General features: G+C 37.3%; 1 protein-coding gene across 2 annotated transcripts in view; it reads right to left on the reverse strand.

The window, feature by feature from the left end:
• Window positions 1–471: 471 nt before the first annotated feature.
• mtif2 (mitochondrial translational initiation factor 2) overlaps window positions 472–24779 on the reverse strand; it is a 29903-nt gene continuing 5595 nt past the window's right edge. For both annotated transcript variants that reach the window (XM_063055057.1, XM_063055056.1), the window contains 13 exons: window positions 23644–23841; window positions 19577–19688; window positions 17133–17304; window positions 15983–16143; window positions 12768–12944; window positions 10616–10755; window positions 9904–10028; window positions 6029–6233; window positions 4686–4938; window positions 3819–3959; window positions 2398–2562; window positions 1981–2121; window positions 472–1573 (listed from right to left, as the gene is read on the reverse strand). In XM_063055057.1, the coding sequence (XP_062911127.1) occupies window positions 1404–1573; window positions 1981–2121; window positions 2398–2562; window positions 3819–3959; window positions 4686–4938; window positions 6029–6233; window positions 9904–10028; window positions 10616–10755; window positions 12768–12944; window positions 15983–16143; window positions 17133–17304; window positions 19577–19688; window positions 23644–23835 (2154 nt within the window). In that variant the 5' untranslated portion in view covers window positions 23836–23841 and the 3' untranslated portion in view covers window positions 472–1403. The remainder of the gene's footprint in view (window positions 1574–1980; window positions 2122–2397; window positions 2563–3818; window positions 3960–4685; window positions 4939–6028; window positions 6234–9903; window positions 10029–10615; window positions 10756–12767; window positions 12945–15982; window positions 16144–17132; window positions 17305–19576; window positions 19689–23643; window positions 23842–24779) is intronic.

Genomic DNA, 24779 nt, shown 5'->3' on the forward strand with positions numbered 1-24779 from the left:
TTTTTATTTGCACGATTTACTTTTGAACCAGGTACTAGGGTTCAAAAATTTCATACAATGTTTACTAAAGTCACAGAAGTACATATAAATGAGTTGGAGTAGACCACTTGGCCCCCAGAGTTTACATCTCTTAAATAGTACTGCTAATCTGTAATATTAATCCTATTTTCTCATCTAAATGGTAATCTTTCATTCCCTTGCTTATCAAGAACCTAACTTTGGTTTAAAAAAAACATTCAAAGACTGCTTTCTCTACCCTTTCAGGAAGAGTGTTCCATAGGTTCACGACCTTCAAAGAGGAAATAAATTAAGAACGTGGAACGAATGCTGAATTCTGAAATACAAATATTGAAAATCCAAAATTTAGGATCAAAATGTCAACAGGTAAATATTTTATGCAATCACAAGAGAAAATCTGCCAATGTTCCATGTAAACCAAGCAATATACACAAAATGCTGGAGTATCTCAGCAGGCCAGGCAGTATCTATGGAGAAATGCAAACAGTCGATATTTCGGGCCAAGACTCTTCATCAGGGCTGGCCCAAAAATACTTCGCGCAGTAATGATTTCCCAATAAGTATTTAATACTATTTTCATATACAGGTACTCATTTTAGATACTGTACTGAAATCTATCTTAAAGTTATTTTTTAATTAACAGGAGGCTTGATTTGAGTCTATTTTCCGTCCTTCCTTTCACTTTCAAGTTCAGGGATCGACAAACTTCCAATTATAACTCTCTTTCTGTTGCCATTCCAATCAAAGCCCTTTCTTAGTGCAAATCTTGTGATTCCCACAGTCAAAATGCTGACAATAGATACCTATATACAAAACAAATGGAGACCAAGATGCAGCTTAGCTCTCATGTAAAAGATCTTTATCTTCAAAAACTGAATTATCATGAGCCAAATTCCTTACATTAAAAATTGCAGCTGTTGGCAACCCACGGTTAAGAGAAAAGCTCCAATCAAAAATTACACCATATACAGTATCAGATATATTAGCATATAGCACAATCTGCTTTTGCCATATTTACAATAATTGATCAAAATAAAATGAAAACAAATGCATTACTTAAAGTATTTTAAATTGTGATTTGAAATCTGGGTCAGACTGATTTTGCAATTCCATATTCATAGACCTTTTTGGGGTTGTATGTTCAAAAGATCTGTACTGCTCCACTAAAACAATAAATTAATTCCTTACATAATGTTTAATAATACTTCTATGAGAAGTAATAAAAGATATGAACAGATTTTTTTTAGCAGTCTGCATTCTAAAGAAAAGTTCAAATACAACAAAATACACCTCTTATCTGTTTAATCCATTTTACTCTACATAATTTACAATGGTAGTGCCATTTAATTTTATTCAAAATAACAGGTTCCTGGCAACAATGAGGATTAAAATCCTGGATCCCAAGAGATATTTTGTGGAACCTCCTTTTCTTCATAACAAATAATTTCATCACCAAGCTTTATATCAATATCATTATCCAAGCTGAGGCCACATTCCATGCCAGTCTTCACAACAGAAACGTCATCCTTCAGATGTCTGAGAGAAGTGAGAGAACCTGAACAGGGTAAGGAAAAATAATCATTTTTACTGACTTTACTAGTTACAAACACACTCCCTACATAAACATTTAATAATATACATTTTTCCCTAATTTGTTGGCTTCTCTTTGGCTATTCCAACGGATCTCCCACCACTACAGCAACCCTTCCTTCATCCACACAACAGATAAGCAATTTGCCTCCAAGCACAAGAAATAATTTGCAAAGCACTATTAGAAAAGGGCAAAAGACAGACTGTGGACAAATTATCTGACAAATGGATATTTTGCGTTAAGTCTATTTAAATATTTGACACTTAAACTGCCCTTGGAAATTCGTTTTAGCGGTTTTGTATGCAATGGTATATAAAAAAAACACATCTACACACACACAATAAATAGGCTTGCACAAGAACAAAACATACCTTTCCACAAAATATGGCCATCACGGATTAGCTTAAATTTCATCTTTTTGTGCAACTGACCCTTGTGAACTCTACAACCTGCTACCGGTACCTCCTTTTTTCCTACTGTAACATGAAAAAGTGCTAACACCGATGCCTCTCCTGAAAGCAAAGTAGATTTGGTAGAACCAGATCAAAAATGTATCCAGGAACAAAACAGATATAGTTAGTTATATGTTATATAGAAACAGGTGAGTTTAGAAAATTGTTGAATAAACTCTACTTGGGCTTCCAGCTGAGTACTGGTATCAACACCTGTACCCGACTGGAAGCCAGAGAAGAGTTTATTTGTCATATATGCTAGCAAAGCACTAGATCCTTTTAGAAAGTTGTATTCAATGTTAAATTATGTTAAATGATATAAAACCCAAAGCATACCCATTATGTTTTCTTCAAGTACTAGGGGTAATTTGGCACTCAGTTCATCCTTAAGGTCATCAATGAGCTGATAGATAACCTTATACAATTTGATTTTTATTCCTTTCTTGTTAGCCATCTGTTGTACCACTTTGTTGGCATTTACATTAAAGCCATATACCAAACCTATAAATTCAATAAAAGAGTGCCGTTAATTTACATGCCAAAATCCATACACTGTTCATGGATAATTATACAATCTTCCTGAACTGTGGCTTCCACACCACTATTTTTAATAAAGCTTTTGACTGCATCTCATTCACCTCCCCCACCCCTGCTCTGCTCCAGGACAGAACAAAGAAAGAGTTCCCCTGGTCCTCACCTTCCACCTCAACATCCTTTGCATTCAAGAGATTATTCGCTATAATTTCCACAACTCCACATAGCTTCCCCTTGCCTCCTTTTTCATTACTTTGCAGGGAGTATTCTCTTCACGACTTCCTGGTCCACTCTTCTCATCAAACACCCCTGTTCTTAACAACACACACAAAATGTTGGAGGAATTCAGCAGGCGAGGCAGCATCTAGGGAAAAGAATACAGTCGATGTTTCGGGCCGAGATCTTGAAGGGACTAAACTCTTTTCCCTAGATGCTGCCTGGCCTACTGAGTTCCTCCTTCACTTTGTGTGTGTTGCTTGGATTTCCATTATCTGCCGATTTTCTCTTAATTGTGATTGGACCTCTATTCTTTTCCTTGTAGCTGCAGAAAATCACCTGCACTCTTTCCACTTTAGTGTACTGCAAAGAGTGTTCGTAGTTGTTTTATTTTTCATTTATATTTTTGGTTCACTTTTTCTAAGCACCCATGTACTTGTAACATTTTCCCAATAAAGAATGTGATTATCATTTCTATGTAAAAATTGACTGCTCTGGGAATTCAACTGTGCATTTCACTTCAACTACATGTTTCCTGAGCCACCTGATGACTAAAGTTATCACTACAACAGCAGTACTTAAAGGAGAACTCCCTGAGCAGGTTCCAGGCTAGCACAGAGAACCTTTAACTTAATCACTTACCAGCACTTATTCAGAGGTGCCCCTGCCACATCTACCAATATGCAAACCTTCCGGGCCTGATGCATGACCCCGGCACCCCACAAGCATATCCTGAATGGCCTTTAGCCACAAGTGCACCAGACCCAAATCCATAATCCTTGCCTCAGCTGTTTTACCTATCTTCCTTCTTCCCAACAGTGCAGCATGAGGAAGGAACCCTGTAAAAATCTTTCACTGGCATCAAGCGCCTTTGAATAGATTTACCAAATGTATTAATTTAATGGATTTATTAGCTGAGTAAAACATAAACCCTAATACTCTTGACATTTTACAGACATAAATTAAAAATGCAGTACATTTATTTAAGACCAAAACTAAAATCTTACCTGAAAAAGTCTCAGCTGAGACTACATCATTTTCACTAATATCTCCAATACCAAAATGAATCACTTGCAGTTTACACTGTTCATCAGCGTCATAAGCATCTAAGATGTTTAGAATAGCTTCCACAGAGCCATCAACATCACCTTCAGGAAGGAAAGTAATTTTAAAATACTTTAACCGCTGTTTGTCTAGTTACAAAATTGGCATTTATAATCAAAGAAAATACTCCATTTCACAACAAAAGCACAAACAATCCACTATTAGAAAGCCAGATGAGTTGATAATTTGAAACAGTCATAAAGTCCAGTAGAAAAGTCTACTGGAAAATGTAACAACATGCAGACATTAGACAAGAATCCAATAAAACTGTATTGTACCAGTGGAACACATTATTGCTAGACATTTTGCTTGTGTTTTCAAGGCAGCATTTTCTACCCATCCATAACTGAAAGAGTACCAGTGAGCCACCTTTTTTGAACTGCTGCTGCCCGTCACTGGCTCAGTCAGAAGAAACTGAGGTATGCAGATCAGAAAAACCTACATGCATTTGCAGTTAAGGTCCACTGAGTTTATGAAATAGCTACATTAAATAAGTTTGGATAGGAAGCAAAAAAATCGGACATTCTCTCTGGCAATATAAATGAGGATGTTAGTTTAAAAAAAACACCAGCACCCGAACAGCTCAGCAATATTCACTCCTCAGGATTATACAAACATTTAAGAAATTTGGTTACGTTATCACAGGACATTTGGGGAAAATGTACAGAATGGTAACTAGCTTAACTACTGGGTCAAAATTGTTAACAATACACTAGAGCTGCAGTACAGAATTGTACGTGATCGAAGCCCACCAGCTATATGGCATTTACCTTTTACTATTATTGGAAGTGTAAATTTGTCCAATTCACTCTTTTCTTTCGGCCTTGCTGCCATTAGACGTTTATTGGCCTTGTACATTGCAGATTTTCTCTGTCTCCAATTCAGGCTACTAAATTTCTCTCGATCTTTCTTGTATGCCTCAAGGTGTTCCTTTTGCTTTGCTTCAATCACCTCAAGGTCTTGTTTGATTTTTTCCTGTGCTTCGACATAGTTCCTCCATTCTAAAACCTCTCTGGCTCTTTGCTGTGCAGCCAAGCAAAACAATTAGAAAAGATCAAATTCATCAAGTTGTCATCAGGATACAGTTCAAAAGACGTATAGAACAATAATGGCTACTCTGATGAATCATTTTATCATGAAGGTCAACATATTAGAAGAACCTGGTCCCTCTCTTATTCCAATTGTTTTTCAATAATTTTTATTCTAAAACTTCTTCAATACTAATATGTGTTAATAGAAACAGAAGAAATAAGACAGAATTGGCTACAAGGCCCTTCAAGCTTGCTCTGCCTGATCTTCTACTTCAATTAGTACTGTCCTCAAAGCCACTGACACATCAGACATCTGACAATCTGTTTTGAATTAACATAATAACTCAGTTTCTACAGTCATCCATATTGGAGAATTCCATTGTGTGAATAAATGTCTCATCATCACAGTACTAAATGGTCTATCCCTTATTCTCAAGCTATAACCCTGGTCTGAGACACCTCCTTGTATCCAGTCTGTCAAAGATTTTTGTAATTTTTGATGAGATCTCCTCTCATTCTTCTAACCTTCAAAGAATAAGTTCCCAGTAAACATACACAAAATGCTGCAGGATCTCATAAGAATAAGGAGTTGACATTTTGGGCCAAGTCCCTTCATCACGAGCCCTGATGAAGGTTCTCAGCCCAAAATATCGACTATTTATTCCTCTCCATAGATGCTGCCTGATCTGCTGGGTTCCTCCAGCATATTGTGTATGTTACTCTGGATTTCCAGCATCTAGTGTTTAGTACCTGAAAACACATTCTCTCCTCATCTGGTAAACTACTCATTCCTGTAACCAGTCTAGTGAATCTTCATTGAACTCACTTATAAGGCAAGTTAAGGTCTACTACCATGAAGGTGATCACAATGATTAGATTAATTGCAGACTATGTATTCTCTCATTTTGACATTCTCATTTACGTCAACATTTTTGTATTAAGTGATAGCTCACATGATAAATGCACAATTTACTTTGAACCAAAGGTGCTATGAAAGGTGTAAGTTTTCAATGTAACTATTAATTTGAGAACAATGAGGTATATAATGATAACCATAACTGAGAAAAGACTAGATTTCTTACCTCTGATTCCACTTCAAGTATTTCATCTCCTGCAGATGGAAGTTCTTTCCAACCTACTATTTCAACTGGAGTACTTGGTCCAACAGAATTCATTGGTTTGTTATTTTCATCAAACATTAATCGTACTTTAGCCCAGCTCTTTCCTGCCACCAGGACACAACCTTTCATCAACGTTCCACGCTGGATGATAGCTGTGGTAACTGGTCTATCAAATAAAGTAGTATTTAGTCCAGTTTAATTCATGCTCAATAATTAAGACAACATAAGGTTTTAATTTCCAGGAATTTTCTACTGTTACATTCCAGGAACCATGGAAGTTAATTTCCATTCTGCAACATTTCATGAATAATAATGGTAACAGCCAAATAATCTGCTTGTAGCTCCACTGAATGAAGAATACATATCAGCTGTGGAACCAGCAAGAAATCATCTGTATTATATCCCAGTAACCTTAATTAACTGGATAATGCTTTAACATGATAAGTTTTTTTTAAAAACTTCCAACAATGCAGCATTCCCTCAAGTAAAATGTAGATTTTTCACTTTAATACAGTGATGGCTGAAGTTTCTGGAAATAGTACACAAGGCGCAGGATAGCTGTGTCTCACAGAAGAAGTAGTTCTCTAATGGCAGGGCTAGGCAACCGTGGCTGACATGGGAAGTTAAGGACTGCATAAAAGCCAAGGAAAGGGCATATAAGGTAGCAAAAGTGAGTGGGAAGTTGGATGACTGGGAAGCTTTTAAAATCCAACAAAAGGCAACTAAAAAAGCTACAAGAAGGGAAAAGATGAAATGGGAGGGCAAACTAGCTAATAATATAGAACAGGATACCAAAAGTTTTTTCAGTTATATAAAGAATGAAAGGGAGGTGAGAGCTGATGCTGAACCACTGGAAAATGATACTGGTGTGGTAGTAATGGGGGAACAAAGAAATGGCAGATGAACTTAATGGGTACTTTGCATCAGTCTTCACTGTGGAAAACACTAGCAGTGTGCCAGAGGTCCGTGAGTGTCACAAAGCAGGAGTGAGTGTCATTGCTATAAGATTTTAAGGTGGATAAGTCACCCGAACCAGATAGACTACATTCCAGAGTCCTGAGAGAGGTTGCTGAAAGGATGCATTGGTCATGATCTTTCAAGAATCACTTGATTCTGGCATGGTCCCGGAGGACCAGAAAATTGCAAATGTCACTCCAGTCTTTAAGAAGGGAGGAAGACAAAAAAGAGTAAATTATAGGCTAGTTAGCCTAAACACAGTGGTTGGGAAAGTGTTGGAATCTATTAATAAGGACGCTTCAGGGTACTTGGAGACAAATGATAAGTTAAGTCAAAGTCAGCATGGTTTCTGTAAAGGAAAAGCTTGTCTGACAAATCTGTTAAGAGTTCTTTGAGGAAGTAACAAGCAGGGTGGACAAAGGAGAGTCAGTGGATGTCATTTACTTGGACTTCTGGAAACATTTGATAAGGTGCCACACATGAGGCTGCTGAACAAGATAAAATCCTTTGATATTACAGGAAAGATACTGGCGTTGATAGAGGAATGACTGACAGCCAGGAGGCAGTGAGTGGGAATGAAGGGGGCCTTTTCCGGTTGGCTGCCAGTGACTAGTGGTGCTCCTCAGGGGTCAGTATTGGGACTGCTACTTTTCACATTGTTTGTCAATGATTTGGATAATGGATTTGATAGCTTTGTGGCAGTTTGCAGATGATACGAAGATAGGTGGAGGGGTAGGTAGTGCTGAGGAAGCAATAGAAGGAATGGGCAAAAAAGTGGCAGATGGAATAGAGTGTTGGGAAATGTACGATAATGCATTTTGGTAAAAGGAACAATAGTGTGGACTATTATCTAAATGGGGAGAAGTTTCAAACATCAGAGGTGCAGAGGGTTTTGGTCCTCATTGAAGACTCCCAGAAGTTAATTTACAGGTTAAGTCTGTGGTAAAGAAGGCAAATGCAATGTTGGTATTTATTTCAAGGGGAATAGAATATAAAAGCAAGGAGATAATGCAGAGGTTTTATAAGACATTAGTCAGGCCACACTTCAGAGTATTGTCAATAGTTTTATTCCCCATTTCTCAGAAAGGATGCATTGTCATTGGACAGAGTCCAGAGGAGGGTCACGAGGATGGTTTCGCGAATGAAGGGATTAACAAATGAGGAGCGTTTGGCAGCTTTGGGCCTGTACTCACTGGAACTTAGAAGAATGCGGGGCGGGGGGGGAATCTCATTGAAACCTACCGAATATTGAAAGGACTAGATAGGGTGGATGTGGAGAGGATGTTTCCTATGATGGAGATATATTGAGGGGTGACCTTTTTAGAACAGAGGTAAGGAGGATTTTTTTAGCCAGAGAGTAGTGAATCTGTGGAATGCTCTGCCACAGACTGCGGTGGAGGCCAAGTCCATGCATATACTTAAGGCGAAAATTGATAGTTTCCTGATCAGTCTGGGCATCAGATGATATGGCAAGAAGGCAGGTGTATGGGGTTGAGTGGGTTCAGGATTGGCCAGGATGGAATGGCAAAGCAGACTTGATGGACTAAATGGCCTAATTCTGCTCCTCTCTCATGGAGGATTTGGAGTCATAGAGTCAGCAGCTTAGAAACGGTACAATCCCATTTACCAACATTTGATCATAGTCTTCCAAACCTTGACAATTCAAGTATTCATGTAGATATTTCTTGAATGTTGCGAGAGTACTTGTGCCCACACCCATGCAAGCAGTACATTACGGATTCCAATTTGCCTTTATCTTAAACTTATGCCTATGAATATTAGGTTTCTATACCATGAGGAAGAATTAACTGCTGTCCACTCTTTTCTCCTCAATTCTGTATGTACCTTTATCAATTACCCCATGAAAATAAGAGGGCTGATTTATTTTTTATATTCTCTAACTCAATGCCAATCAACAACAATTAAGTGAGTGTGACTTTTCAACATTTTGGACAGAACCAGCATTCTTACTCATGAAATGCACCATTTAGCTCTAACTTACACCATTGCTAAAAGATCTCCTAAAGCAGTCGTACTTATACCTTCCAGTGCAACCATTCAATCTGAGCAGTCCTAATTTCTATTTTCTGATCGACAAGTACTGTAACTAATTCCTATTTCTGATCTGGATGACTGATGGACGAGAACCTGACTATTATGGTAAGTCCCTTGTGGATGCTTAAATATTCCAATACCTAACAAGCACATTAAGCACATTAACACATTAAGCTTTGCTAAGAGAACCAGCTTTGAATTAAATAGCAATCTATCCCTGGCCTCCTGACTCTGCTTTCAAAGAAACTTAAAAATACGTACTCCTTAGTATAGGCAAGCTATCTGTTTGGAAACTAACTCACATACATTTCCTAAATATCACTAGTTGACTTTAGTAAATTAATAGACAAGCACTGGTTTGTTTGATATATACAATGTATTTCAGGAAATAATTTAAATATGAATTGTGAATTGATAGCAGTGATGTACAAGGCCATTTTTCCTGTACTAAAATTTATTACAACATATGTATTTAGAACTTAGACACTAGAATTTAATCGAAAGTTCTGAATCTCCTTTGAAAATACATTCCATATATGAAATTCAATAATGTAATAGTAACAATTTACTTGCAAACAACAGGAATTTTGCAGATGCTGGAAATTCAAGCAACACACATAAAAGTTGCTGGTGAATGCAGCAGGCCAGGCAGCATCTCTAGGAAGAGGTGCAGTGGATGTTTCAGGCCGAGACCCTTCGTCAGGACTGAAACGTCCTGACGAAGGGTCTCGGCCTGAAACGCCAACTGCACCTCTTACTAGAGATGCTGCCTGGCCTGCTGCGTTCACCAGCAACTTTTATGTGTGTTGTAACAATTTACTTACCCTTTTCCTTTATCATTCTGACATTCAATAATGATACCCTCAACAGGTCCTGTACGATCTGCTTTCAACTCTAGCACTTCAGATAGAGCAACAGTAGCTTCAGCTAAAGCCATCAAATTATCTCCCTAAAAAAATTCAGAACATTAACAAACATCTGCCTTATTACAGTTCCAAACCATAGAGAATTCCAGAAAACCAAATGTTTCTACTTTACCTTTTAAAGGGAGTCAATCAGAGGTGAGCATGAGGGCCAGAAAGCAGCATTTATGACAATGACCAAACCCACCCCCGCCATTCCCCAACTGCAATAATCAGTATGCACATAAAGAACACACAGATGCATGTAATGTTCATGTTGAACTTATGATTCCAAGATCATTTAAATTTTAATCTCTGTGCATTTTCCTGCCACTCATACTTTTTTGTTTTACACTTGTAAACTTTGTTTTCTAGAATCGAAAGTATGTAATCTTGTGACCATGGAAAAAGATTGTTTCAGTACATACATAACAACAAATAATTAAATAACTACCAAGTAAATATTATTTGTTCCATAACTTTAGAATATTTCACTAATTATGGCCTAATTTAATTATGAGGAAGATAAGTATGAGATGGAAGTAACATTTGCTTCAAAAAGAGCCAGAAAGATATTTATTAAGCAAATGGGGATTTCAACCAGAGAAGCTGAAAGATGCTATTAAAACGTTACCTTAAGAGCAGATATATTTATCGACTGAACATCACCACCATAGTCCTCACAAACTACATCATAGGCTAACAATTCCTTCTTTACACTTTCATGATCTGCCTCTGGTTTGTCACATTTATTTATTGCCAGTATTATTGGAACTGTAATAAAAACAATTAAAATTATTAGATAATTTACATGACAGTAAAATATTCAGAATTACTTGAAAGCTTGCTGACAAAATATTCTCATTACAGCAATTGCTGAACAATTTCTATGGTCAAAAAAACTCTTCTCAGGCTTCCAGCCAGATACAGGTATCGATTACAACCAATGTTTTGATGACAAACTCTGCCATCTTCTTCAGGGATGATGCCTGGGCATGTCTAGATCCAATTTCTATGGTCTTTCCTTGTGTGAGTTGACTGAACAAGTTGACCATTTTATAGAATGCTAATCAACTGCAGAAGGCTGATTTAGTCAGGAAAATGATTGAAAAGTTACAGCCTTTTCATTCACAGCAAATTAATACATATGTCAGGTTTAACTTTAGCTGAAGGTGTAGCAGAGCGTATACTGTGCTCGAGAAAGGATCAATGGTTTATTATTGTAGGAGGAGGAGTTAATATTAACACAAAAGTAAACAGATGTATTAGTCTCCAGATATGTTCCATTCCATACATAGAAAAGGGGACATGAATTTTTGTGTCATTGAGTTCCCACTATTTTATTTCTAGGGCACCACTCTGTCTTTTCCTACTGACAAGGACACCCCCCCCCCCCAATGATGCAAAATCTGCAGAATCTTCATGTTACAATTGTCAGATTCACCTACATATCATCTAATATTCTGTGTGACAATGGCTCTGTTAGAATTTCTCCATTTCCAGGCCATTCCATCAAATTTAATTTTGGGAAGGAGGTAAAACACAGCTCTACAGGTTTGGGAAACAATGGGACTGGGGACTGCAGAGGGAAGACCTTCAGAACTGGTTTCGGAGCAGGTGGGTTCATGAATAGTGGCAGTGAGATGAACCTAGAGGTAATAGGAGAAAAAGGACCAAAACCTGGGCACTTTACATTCATATCAGGATGTATCTAGCCACTCAGAAAATATTGTTACATTGTTGTATACAAGTTGGATGTTGTATTTCCTGCATTATAATGTGACAAAGATTAGAACATCTGCTTTGCTGATTGCGATATAAATATTGGCCACATAAATCCCTTTCCTCTTCAAAAAATGGTACCAGGAAACTTTATCTTAAATCTACTTGTGATTTTTAAATATATAGTTTCATCTGACCCATGTTCAACAGTACAACAATCCATCACTACTCAATTCTTTTGACCCTATTTCTAAATACAACTTTAAAAGGAACACCAACTCAAGTAGGCATTAATGTCAGCTTCTTCCTCAGAACAATGAACAATAGAAGGCAGAGCAGTGGATGTGATGTATTTAGATTTTAGTAAGGCATTTGACAAGGTTCCCCATGGTAAGCTCATTCAGAAAGTAAGGAGGCATGGGATCCAGGAAACTTGGCTGTATGGATTCAGAACTGACTTGCCCACAAAAGGCAAAGAGTTGTAGTAGATGAAACAGATACTGCCTGGATGTTCGTGACCAAATACTCCAACAGAGTGGATGTGGTGGGGAAGTTTCCTATAGTGGGGGAGTCTAGGACCAGAGGGCACAACCTCAGAATAGAGGGATGTCCATTTAGAACAGAGATGAGGAGGAACTTCTTTAGCCAGAGGGTGGTGAATCTGGAAAATTAGTTGTCACAGGCAGTGGTGGAGGCTAGGTAATTGGGTGTATTTAAAGTGGAGGTTGATAAATTCTTGATAAGTCAGGGCATAACGACAGGACAATGAGGTTGAGAGGGGAATGGATGACCCATGATCATATAGCAAAGCAGACTTGATGGGCCAAATGGCCCAGTTCTGATCTTATTTAAGAGATGCTTACATGGATGAATCAAAATGGAGGGCTATGTGGGAGGGAAGGGTTAGAATAACGTGAGAGTAGGTTAAAAGGCTGGCACGACATTGTGGGCCAAAGAGCCCTACTGTGCTGTACTGTTCTATGTCCTATGTTCTGTAGCCAAGGATTCACTAAAAACATACCAATTTTATAAAAATAATTTCAACTCTACATTTTTACATGTACCATTAGATTTTTTAGCATGTTGAATTGATTCTATTGTTTGCTTCATTACTCCATCATCTGCAGCAACAACCAATATCACAATGTCTGTCACATTAGCGCCTCGGGCTCTCATTGCTGAAAAGGCTGCATGGCCAGGGGTATCCAAGAAGGTTATCTTTTCACCAGAAGGTAAATGAACTGTGTAAACAAGCAAAACCTTTTAGTGACCACAGAAGGAAAAGCACACATTTCATCAATTCAGTGAAAGCAGAGAACTGCAATAGTTGAAAATTCCTTATAAATTGTTGTTATACAAAGGTCATTACAATGAGCAAAATAAACCTCGTAACTTCAAGATTCAAGATTCAAGATTGTTTAATGTCATTTCCAAGTGTTACTCCAGATCTGATGCAGGATATAAAAAACACAGTAACATAAAGAACACAGTAATTAAAAAAACACAATAAATATACTGTAACTATATGACAGCTTATAAACATAGATTGATTATATGTACATAAAGTGATGAGAGGTACAGAAGTGACTGTGCATAAGGTGTCTTTTGACCAGAAATAATAAAGTATTGGTGGTGGGACGGGTTAGTGGATGAAGCCTCACTGTTTGGGGAAAGTAACTGGTTCTGAGTCTGGTGGTACTGGTGTGGTTGCTACATAGCCTCCACTCTATGATGGAAGTGGACAAAACAGTCTATGATCAAGTGGGTGGTATCCTTCATGACACTGCTAGTCTTTTCCCGGTAACTTTCTGCATACATGTCCTTGATGGTGCCGCCCCAGTGCAGTTTCTGTACCATGCAGAAGTGCAGTACGTTACGATGCTTTCTACTCTACTCATCTCTCGAAGGTCATGAATATCGATGTGCATAGTCCAGTTCTCTTCAGCCTTCTCAGAAAATAAAGGCGTTGCTGAGCTTTCTCGATTGAGTAGGGTGTGTTCTTTGAGGCTTTGAGGGATGTGCATTCTCAGCAGTTTCTTCTGCTAAGTAATTAAATATTCTGTATGCTCTATTATTCATCTTGACTCCTTCCAGAAATATTATTCACTGAGAAATTCTGATTAAAATCTTAATTCTACAGAACAATTACAAGGGAAACTTACACTTTTATTTATTTTTAAGGGTTAAAGCTAACTTTTCCATGCTCAAAGATTTATTAATCATGGTTTTGAAAACTGACTTTAGCTCAAATTACTGAAAATAAAATCTAACTCATCAGCATTTTGTGGTCAAAGGAATTTCACCCTTCATGATTCAGTCTAACTAAGGAATGTAATAACAGCACCGTGCATTTATATCCACAGAAACATTGTGAGATGGAAGTCAAATCAAATATTATGATATTAAAGCAAATGATGTGGCATTTAAAGAGCATATTTAAAAGATGTGAGATAGGGAAGGTATTAACAGGGAGTAAAACCTTTGTATGGCCAGAGACAGTGAGATGACAGAAATCAGGGGGCACATTCTTGCCTGTTAGTAGGGCTAGATGAGTAAAGGAGAAATGAGGCTACAGAGTGATTTCAAACTAAGGATGCAAGTAAAATGGGAATAGGAGAGAATGGATTAGGAAAGATCACCACCCTCTAGGCTGCCTGAGTAGAAATATCAGAAAGAGCATGGGAACACTGGCCTTCAGGGAAAAAATGAGAAGGATCTTGATGGGCTATTTGGAGAGGCTTACTTAAGAAATGGCCAAATATGGTACGTTGGCAGGTAATTAGAAAGAGTAAGGAAGAATGAAAGCATGGGGTGTGGATTTGGAAGTGCAGAGTATTTGAGAGGGAAGAAATGTAAAGTGGTCCAATAGGTGTGAAGAGAAGAACAAAGTGAGAGATGAAAGTGGAAGGTAAGTAATGGGCTTTAATTTCAAGCTGAAGTCAATGTGTGCCAAAGTTGGACATTAATGGATCAGAGAAAGTCAAAAGTTTACAAAGGCAATCCATCACACCTGATGTTAGATTAAAATCCCATTTTTTATATCATTATGGATACTGTTACAATATACAAAGTTGATTTTTCTGTATATTTTATACATGGTTCCTCGGTTTGAATTTGAGGTAAATTAGTCAAAACTACTTTAATGCAAAATGTAATTGTCCTAATGGAAACTGTAAGATCAACTGTTTTACATTAATGTTCTTCTAGTTCATAGTAAGTATTCAATTAATTGGATTTACGTGAATAATTGTGGAACTAAGAAGCATAGAGCTCTTTACAAATTATCACATCTTCGAAGTAACTAATGTTACGTTCTTTGAGGCATTTGAGAGAAAGTATAAGCTATTATTCACATGCAAGGTTTTTTGGCTGATCCCCAACTCTTCTCCACAATTGTTGAACTGGTTTAATTGACAAAACTGATACACATAGAAACATAGAAAACCTACAGCACAATACCAGCCCTTCGGCCCACAAAGTTGTGCCGAACATGTCCCTACCTTAGAAGTTACAAGGGTTACCCATAGCCCTCTATTTTTCTAAGCTCTATGTACCTATCCAAAAGTCTCTTAAAAGACCCTATCGTATCCGCCTCCAGCACCGTTACCAGCAGCCCATTCCACGCACTCACCACTCTCTGCGTAAAAAACCTACCCCTGACATCTCCTCTGTACTTACTCCCAAGCATCTTAAACCTGTGCCCTCTTGTGGCAGCCATTTCAGCCCTGGGAAAAAGCCCCTGACTATCCACATGATCAATGCCTCCCATCATCTTATACACCTCTATCAGGTCACCTCTCATCCTCCGTCGCTCCAAGGAGAAAAGGCTAAGTTCACTCAACCGATTCACATAAGGCATGCTCCCTAATCCAGGAAACATCCTTGTAAATCTCCTCTGCACCCTTTCTGTGGTTTCCACATCCTTCCTGTAGTGAGACGACCACAACTGAGCACAGTACTCCAAGTGGGGTCTGACCAGGGTCCTGTATAGCTGCAACATTACCTCTCATCTAGGGAATGTTAAAGGATTAAGTTTTTCAAGTAATTTTCTAACAAAATACTGTAGACTCAAGGGGAGGGTGGGGACAATCTTAAATTTGCACAGTCTTACAACTGCAAAGTAAACAACTCTAAAGATAAGATTAGAGCTTCACCAAAGAAAAAGAATTAAAAATCTGGGGACAATACTTTTTGAGTCAACAATTAAATAAAGTTGATTTATCACCACATGCTGCTTATATTTGAGGTTAACAGTAACATGGAACAATGGAAGATATACCAAGGAATGCTCCAATATGCTGAGTGATTCCTCCTTCCTCTGTTGCTGCCACTTGGGTTTTTCTAAGGCTGTCAAGTAACGTTGTCTTTCCATGGTCTACATGACCCATGACAGTGACTACAGGTGACCTAGAAACTAATACTGCTGGATCTGCAGGTGGCCTAAAACAAAGAACATAGCAAATGCGATAGCAGTTAACTTATGGATTATGTTTAAACCAATTCACAGCAACTACAAATCTAACAACAACTATACAAAACATAAAGTAGTAAAATTGTGAACAAAATTTGGAAATAAATGATGAGCAAAGTAGATTCTAAATCATAGATTGCTGGTAAGTGTATTTTTTAAAAAAATTATTAGTGGTATGTTGCTGGGAAAATCAGTACTTATCAGCCATCATTAATTTCCCTTTCGGTGGTGACAGATCACTTTCATAACATATTGAAGTCCTGAATGTGTTCTTATATAGCTTTTGGATCGGAGTTTTAGGAATTAAAAGTAGCAAGAATGTGGGAGTCCCACACAACAACCTGTCTCGTCTCTTCTTAAGATCCCACTGCTACCAAAGCCTGCGTTCACTCTTTGTGATGGTTAAGAAGGGATTCATCAAAAACGATGAACTGCATCAAAATTCCAGTATGTGCTGAAGAATTGTGTTTCAGAACTAAGCAGGCCTCTAAACCAAACTATTCCAGTTCGGATATCTATCCAAGATGAAATATGACGAGAACAAGTGCAGACATCCTCTGCTGCTTTTGACCCTCTTGATGGTAACATGCTGAATGTGATGCTATGTGACTGTGATGCTGCAAGCAAGCTTTTCATTGCACCTACTCGTGTAAATGACACTACACTCAACTTTGACATCAGAATGTAGGCAAATACAGCACACTATGATCATGGTGTCAGATGATTGATGGCCTGCCAATGAAGCAGTATGCTTCTTCTGAAGATGAAGAGCTTCATGGGTGCTACTGGAACTGCACTCATCCAAGTAAGCTGCATTTATTTGCACACAGAGTGAACTGGCATCTTTATTCCTTATAGAGTGAAATACAGAAAAAAAAAGATTTTTTTTTCCCAAGCTAACTTTTTCAAAACATAACCACCTCAACCTGATTACATGTGAAATAAAGAGCAAGCCTACCTCTTCACAGCATCTTTACATTCTTTCACTTTTTCTTCTGAAAGTTTTGCCCATCTAAACTTCATTCCAGATATTTTTATGATCTCTTTTATCCATTTTTCATCCAAGACAGAATCATCATCTAAGGAGTCCATATCAATATTTGTGTGCAACAGAGCTTCAAAGACATGATCTGGATAGAGGGAGAAAGTACTTGAATAAGCAAGATACCTTTTTTTGTTTGCAATCTCAGTGAAATCAATGAACTATACTAACAGATCCACAGCATTCCTATTATACCTATGGAGAACTACTAGGTACTTTCTTGATGCTTTGAACTGTTTGGTTATAGAATGTATGAAAAAGGGGAGCGATGTCACAGTGATACAAAATGAATGTCGTAAATGGAATGAACCATCTTGCACTGTGAATGATGATGCATGAATGTATTATATAGTTGTAAATTTTAATACAGTACATTTTCAGATAAAAAACATCATAGAAAAGTATCATGGCAGGATAACCTTCTACAACTAATTGCTAAAAATGCTATTTCTTCAAACTGAACAACACTAAATGTGCTATGGGTCTTCAGCACCCTGGCTATATATATGTGTGCCTAATACTGTCAGTACTTTGATAATAAATTGACTTTGAACTTTGAGAGATTGGTGATGAAACATATAAACTTCTGAGCAAAAATTCTCGCCAATTATCAGTGACAAAAATCTCTGAATTTTGAACACAAACAACAAACACATGCAACTGACACTATTTAGAAACTGTTCACTCTACGGTAGTGATTTTTGTCACTGATAGCTGGTGAGGCATAAACAGTAAGACAATTCAGAACTGTTTTGCTCATTGCAGGTTCAAACATTTAGGCTTGGGGATGTCAGAAACGGCCAAGAGCGAAAATGAAATGATTTTACTACTTTGATAAGTTAGGAACTACGAAGAATTTGACGGTATCGAAAATAATCTTGACTGTTACTATAAAAATAAAGATACGGAGTATTCAATCATCGAAAGTTTTGTATGAAGACAATTCATCTGCTTTAGGTGTCTGCGCTGATTTTGTTCATTGCATGCACTGGATGAATTCCTCCATCAATAACTACTACGAACTAATACATAGTTTTATAGTACTGTAGTAAATATTGGTAGTGTTTTAACTTGTTCTGTATTTCATTTAAATACATAATTTGTTATATAGTTTATCTTTTTAACTATTTTCATGAAACTTCAGCTAATTGGGGCAGCCGTTAAATTCAACCATGTGCAAAAGACAAAAAACTGTGCAAATAAAAAAAGAAAGAAATAATAATAATAAATAAGCAATAAATATTGAGAACATGAGATGAGTCCTATGGATATAATGATATAGAAATTACCATGATAATTTCTCCTCAGAATTACGATGGTATACGAGAGAATATTTTTTGAAGATTATTGCCAATTTGGGAACCTACTCTCAAAAAGGTTCACCACCCTTGTTCTACATCCAGACATTTTCAAGTCCTTCATCAAAGACTTTCCTGGTATTATCAATTCAGAAAAGAGGACATTCACTTACAAAATGACTATTTGAAATTCCACAGACAATGAAGCCTAAATATTGCAAAGCCTGAACAAAACTGAGGACTGAACTAATAAGTAGCTTGCAATATTTGTACTACAAGTGCTGGATAATGGCTTTGTCCCACAATAAAAATGTTAATGACTAATTAAATCATGTTGAATGACCACCACTGAAATGCTGTATGGTCACCACTAATTAGAAACATAATAGAAACTAGGATAATATATATTGTGACTTCCAGAGCAGGCCAAAATGGAATATTTTGCAGCAAACATCCCACCTTCTAGTTCCCAAGAGCTTTCCACGATCTTCAACAATCAGGTACAATGATCCTAGGTCCCACACAACTCAAGAAGTTTGAAGTCGTTCAAGATACCAATTGATCAGCATCCTATATACTACCAATTTAAACATTCATTTTCCCTGTCCTTCCCTCATTGTGCAATGGGCACTGCTGACACAGTGCACTACAGCAAATTTTTTCAATAGTATTTCCCAAACCCACACGCTCTTTTCCTGAGATCAAGGAAAACAGATATATTTAAACATCTTATCCTGGAACTTTACTTTCAAGTTAGTTACATACCTTCCTGACTTGGAAATATATTGCCATTCCTTCATTATCACTTGGTAAAAAAAATCCTGGAATTCCCTACCTACAGCACCGAGAGAGTATACACATTGAAAGGACTACCATAGACCATTGCTTGCTTCTCATTGCCAGTAGTGATGAGCAATAAATGTCAGACATCCCAGTGGCACCCATAACCCATGAACAAATAATAAAATTAAAATAGCACCACTGTTAAAGTTGTAGCTTTAATACATTTGCTAATCATGTTACCATTCATTCGCATTTGTTGAGAGAATGGAAGAGGCTTACCTGTATCTTTATCCATTGCTTCTGCAAGTTCAGAGATGGTCATCTTTTGCTTTATTTCCACTTCTTTCTTTACCTGATTTTGTTTCACTGCAGTGCTTTTAAATATCCCCTTCTGGAATGAGAAACAGGGATCATAAAACATCGAACTTATTAAAAGAACACTAGTTGACAAAGCACATGAAAAGATTTCAGTAAGACATTGAAATGTCAGCATAGTTCTCAAATCTCTGGTAAGTACTGCAGAATTGTACATTCATACAATGGAATGACTTCAAATGAGGGCAGAAAAATGGAATTTGATTTATTCGATTTACTCAGTTACTGGCTTCATGGGTTACTCTAAATATGAGAAACACTTATATCTTAAAATGTTTACGTTCAACAGCCAACCTAGGAATTGTAAATATTAATCAGTTAATAGCAATGATAATGATGTATTGTCAGAGATAGTGATGTTCAGTTGCATGCCTTTCCCAACAAGATCTTAAAAAGAACACTAACACCTTTGTGAAATCCTTTGGTTCAAATATAGACCAAGAACCAGCCGTAGCTTTCCTACAAATGAAAATCATATTCAGCATCAGGAGGAAGAGAAAATGAAAGAAAGGGCACTGTATCCTGTTGTTAAATGACCTCAATGCCCATCACTACTCAGTTGGCTAGAGGTCTTATCTGCCCAATTGGGCAAGGAACATAGTGGGGGAAAAACAACATAAGACCATAAGGCCTAGGAGCAGATCAGGAGGAAAACCTATTTGATCTCATCTTTAGCTCTCTACCCATCTCAGGATCAGATATAACATCACTGGCATACGTCATGAAATTCAGTGTTTTGCGGCATTTTTTTTTACAAAACTATAAATTACAGTAAGAAATACATTTTAAAAGATAAGTAATTCAAAAAGTGAGCAAGCAAATTTGAGGTAGTGTACATGGGTTTGTTGTCCATTCAGAAATCTGATGGTGGAGTCATGTACCATAGTGATCACTGCCTTACACAGACAAAGTTCAGCTTTGTTGTGTAAATGAAGCTAAATTATGTTGTGGAATAATACTATCTTGTAAATGTTACTGAGGAGATTCAGTGCTATTAATTATTCATCTAATTCACTTAATGCAAAAGCCATTTAATTCAATTAATAAAAGGAATATAATTTACATTATATTTGCCTCACCAAAGCTATTGATTTCCACTCAAATGAATTGCAATGCTCTTCCTTTAATAGGTCTGACATAATGTGGGTTTGTTTAGGGTGGATTTCCCAAATTTATTTCCTGCCACTATAGGAAAGTAGTTCCAAAATCATTGGTGAAGAGCCACCAGCAAATTAGTGAGTGCCATGTTAAGATTAAATAAACAAAAGAAACAGAGGCAGGAATAGGTTATTTGTCTCCTGAAGCTTGTCTATTACTATTATTGATAAACATAAGGACATAAGAAATAGGAGCAGGAGTAGGTCATCTGGCCCATTGAGCCTGCTCCGCCATTCAATAAGATCATGGCTGATCTGGCCATGGACTCATCTCCACCTGCCTGGCTTTTCCCCATAACCCTTAATTCCACTACTATGCAAAAATATATCCAACCGTGTCTGTTTATATTTACTGAGGTAGCCTCCACTGCTTCGTTGGGCAGAGAATTCCACAGATTTACCACTCTCTGGGAAAAGCAGTTCCTCCTCATCTCTGTCCTAAATGTACTCCTCCAAATCTTGAGGCTATGTCTCCTAGTACTAGTCTCACCTACCAGTGGAAACAACTTTTCTGCCTCTATCTTATTTATCCCTTTCATAATTTTATATGTTTCTATAAGATCTCCTCTCATTCTTCTGAATTCCAGTGAGTACAGTCCCAGGCATTAGGATCCTCATAGTCTAAATCTCTCATCTCTGGAATCAACCTGGTGTACCTCCTCTGTACTGCCTCCAAAGCCAGTATATCCTTCAAGTAAGGAGACCAGAACTGCACGCAGTACTCCAGGTGTGGCCTCACCAGTACCCTGCACATACCTCCCTGCTCTTAAATTCAATCCCTCTAGCAATGAAGGCCAACATTCCATTTGCCTTCTTGATAGCCTGCTGCACCTGCAAACCAACCTTTTGTGATTCATGCCCAAGCACTCCCAAGTCCCTCTGCACAGCAGCATGCTGCAAATTTTTACCATTTAAATAATAATCTTTCATTTTTCCTTCCAAAGTGGATGACCTTGCATTTACCAACATTGTATTCCATCTGCCAGACCCTTGCCCACTCACTTAACCCATCTATATTTCTCTGTAAACTCTCCGTAACTTCTGCAGTTTGCTTTTTCACTCAATCTAGTATCATCAGTAAACTCCGATACACTACACTCGGTCCCCTCTTCCAGATTGTTAATGCATACAGTATCATGAAGAGTCGCAGGCCCAGCACTGACCTGGATACACACACTGCCAAGGACACTATTCTGCCTTAAGTATATTCACTGAGTGTCATGGTGGTGAATTGCAAAGATTCATACCACAAATGAAGAAATTCTGCATTCAGTCCTCAATAACCAGATCTTTGAAGCTTTTTTCCTTTTCTCTCTACAATACAGCTCTTTCCTTGTTCCTCACAGCTTCAGAGACAGTAGTTCATGATCCAAATCCTTACTCTTACAAATCCCATAAACCAGTTATCCCAGGCATCATGCAGGAGTATTGATTCTCTGTCCATAAATCTTTACTTGTATTTGTCATTCCAGTTTGGCCTCATCACAATCGCTAAAAATATAACTAGTGTTTAGGGGAAAGTCTCCAGCCAAGGGAAATAGCATCATGCTACCCTGCTGCTTGTGCGAAGGGAGGAGGAAGGGCTGGGGCTTCAGGGCTTCAATGTTTCTATCACTCTATGGGGTTTCTTTTTTTCATGAATGTCTGTGAAGAGGATGAATTTCAGGTTATGTACTGGATACATACCCTGATATTAAATGTACTTTGAAAAGTGTGATTTTTTTTTAAAATTCCAAAAAGGCTTCCTTATTCTCAACCTCAATATACAAGTCAATGGCTATTGGACTCTCCTGATCACCCATAATTACTTTTTTTTTCTGTCTCTGTGATTACTGGTAAAATTCTTAAAAAACAATCTGATCAAACTACTTTTCTTTTTGATCACTACTTAAATGAGCAGGTGTGGGATGGGGGGGGGGGGCTGTGGCTGGTGGTCATGTCCAAATGTATAACTAAATCTTTCAGCATGCTAGTTACCCAGCTTAGTGATGTAACTAGGATTGTTTTGCACAATTTGTGCACTATTTTCTCATGGTAATTTATAAAATGTTTAAGAATGACCTATTACCTGCATCAATACAGAGGCATTCTTATATCTGTGATGAATAGATGCATGGACTTACAAAGAAAAAGCAGATAACTCTTTCCTTTGTACCTATATACCACACAAATAAAAAAAATTAATATTCTCTATAATATTCTTAGTGCATATTTAAATGTGTAATGAATTTAAAAGAAAAGGATATTAGCTAATAAACTACTTCAATTCAATCACTAACAGTGATTGATTTAAAAATCTAAACATGCAATTGTGTGAACAAAAGCTGCTTTCTATTCCAAAGTATAGAACAAAAGTCATCTGGAAACTGTTCACTGCATTTATGCAGACAGACTGTTTCCTCAACATGTATACATATGTATTGTTAGAAGTATTTGAGATGGGATTTAGGGTCAACCCCATGAGTAAGCAGACATCAAATCAGTAGATGGAGTGAAAGTGATTTTCAAAACCATTTCAAAGAAAAGCAATAGAAAATGCAGTTTTTATAGAAGTACAATTTTGAGTTACTAATTCTATCCCAACTGCAGGAAAATGCAACAGCATTCAAGTGAAATAAACGATCTCACCTCCAAAATCAAGAAACCAGTGCAAATACAGTTTCCTAAATTATTTCAATAACTCATTTCAGAAAATGCAAGTTAGCAGAGATGTCCATAAATATCCTTTAATGATTAACCAACAATTTTTTAAGCATATTGATAAGGCAAAGTAAAAGACAGTCTAAGATCAAAAACTAAAATAGATCATCATACCCTCTTAGTGCTAAAATGCCTGATGCACAATGGGCTGAATTTGTTAATATCCCTGGGTAAACACCTTTGCTGCAGCAAACATGGATTTGGCCTCAAGTCACAAGCATCCTTCCATTTCAATATCGGGATTCCATGGCTGCATGACTTCCACGTCGTAGGATCCAGTCTAATCAATAATCTTCTCATCATCATCACCAACTGCGGAGCAAAATAATTTATGAATAATCTTTAAGACTCAACATTAATAAAATATTTCAGATGGATAGCACTGGAGAAGAAAGTACTTCAGGATTTACTGAGGATGTTAAAATGCTGTAACATTAATAACTATATACCTTTGTGAAAAACATTACAGTATTGTCATTGTAGGAAAATCACAGTAACATCACAGTATTGTCATTGTAGGAAAATCTAAACAATCAAATGTAATTATGGATTAAGAACTAAGCTAATGACTTTTGTAGCATAAAGACCAAGGCCAAAGGATTGTAGGTTGCTGCCTGATTTACTAAGTCTTTCCAACATTTTCTGCTTTTGTTTAAGAAGATCCAACAACTTGATTGCTAATCTGGACTGTATTAGCAGAGCTCAGTTAAGAAAGGGTTATTGAAAGAAAAGGGAATAAAATTAGGACCAGATCCATCCAAAAGCAAAATAACACCAATGCTGAAAATCTGAAATAAAAACAGAAAATGCTGAAAACATTCAGCAGATGAAGCAGTATCTGAAGACAAAAACTTGGTTAATGGTTCATACTGATAAACTTTCATTGGAAGTTGGAAAAGCTGGTGGGGGGGAAGGTTCTCAGTTGCAGAGAACAGAAGGCTCTGTACAAAAAAAGGTGAAGGTCATCCTGTGCTAAGGTGGAAACCAGGACAAAATGAATAATACAAATAACGGTTACTAGCTTTAAGAGGATCAAAAAGAAGCTGGTGTTAATAAAGATGTGTTGCTGAGTTGGGAGCGTCTTAATCAGAAGAGATGTATTACCCAAAGAGTGAAAAAACATATAAATGCATGATATATGATGCGTTGTCTAGATTTACAACTTATCTGAAACTGTTGAATTTACTGTCATGTCTTAAAGGATTTAATGGGCTAAGTTGTAATTGATCAAGACAGAGTGGCAGAGGTAT

This window comes from Mobula hypostoma, chromosome 8 (genome assembly GCF_963921235.1).
Source record: "Mobula hypostoma chromosome 8, sMobHyp1.1, whole genome shotgun sequence".
Classification (NCBI taxonomy): Eukaryota; Metazoa; Chordata; class Chondrichthyes; order Myliobatiformes; family Myliobatidae; genus Mobula; species Mobula hypostoma.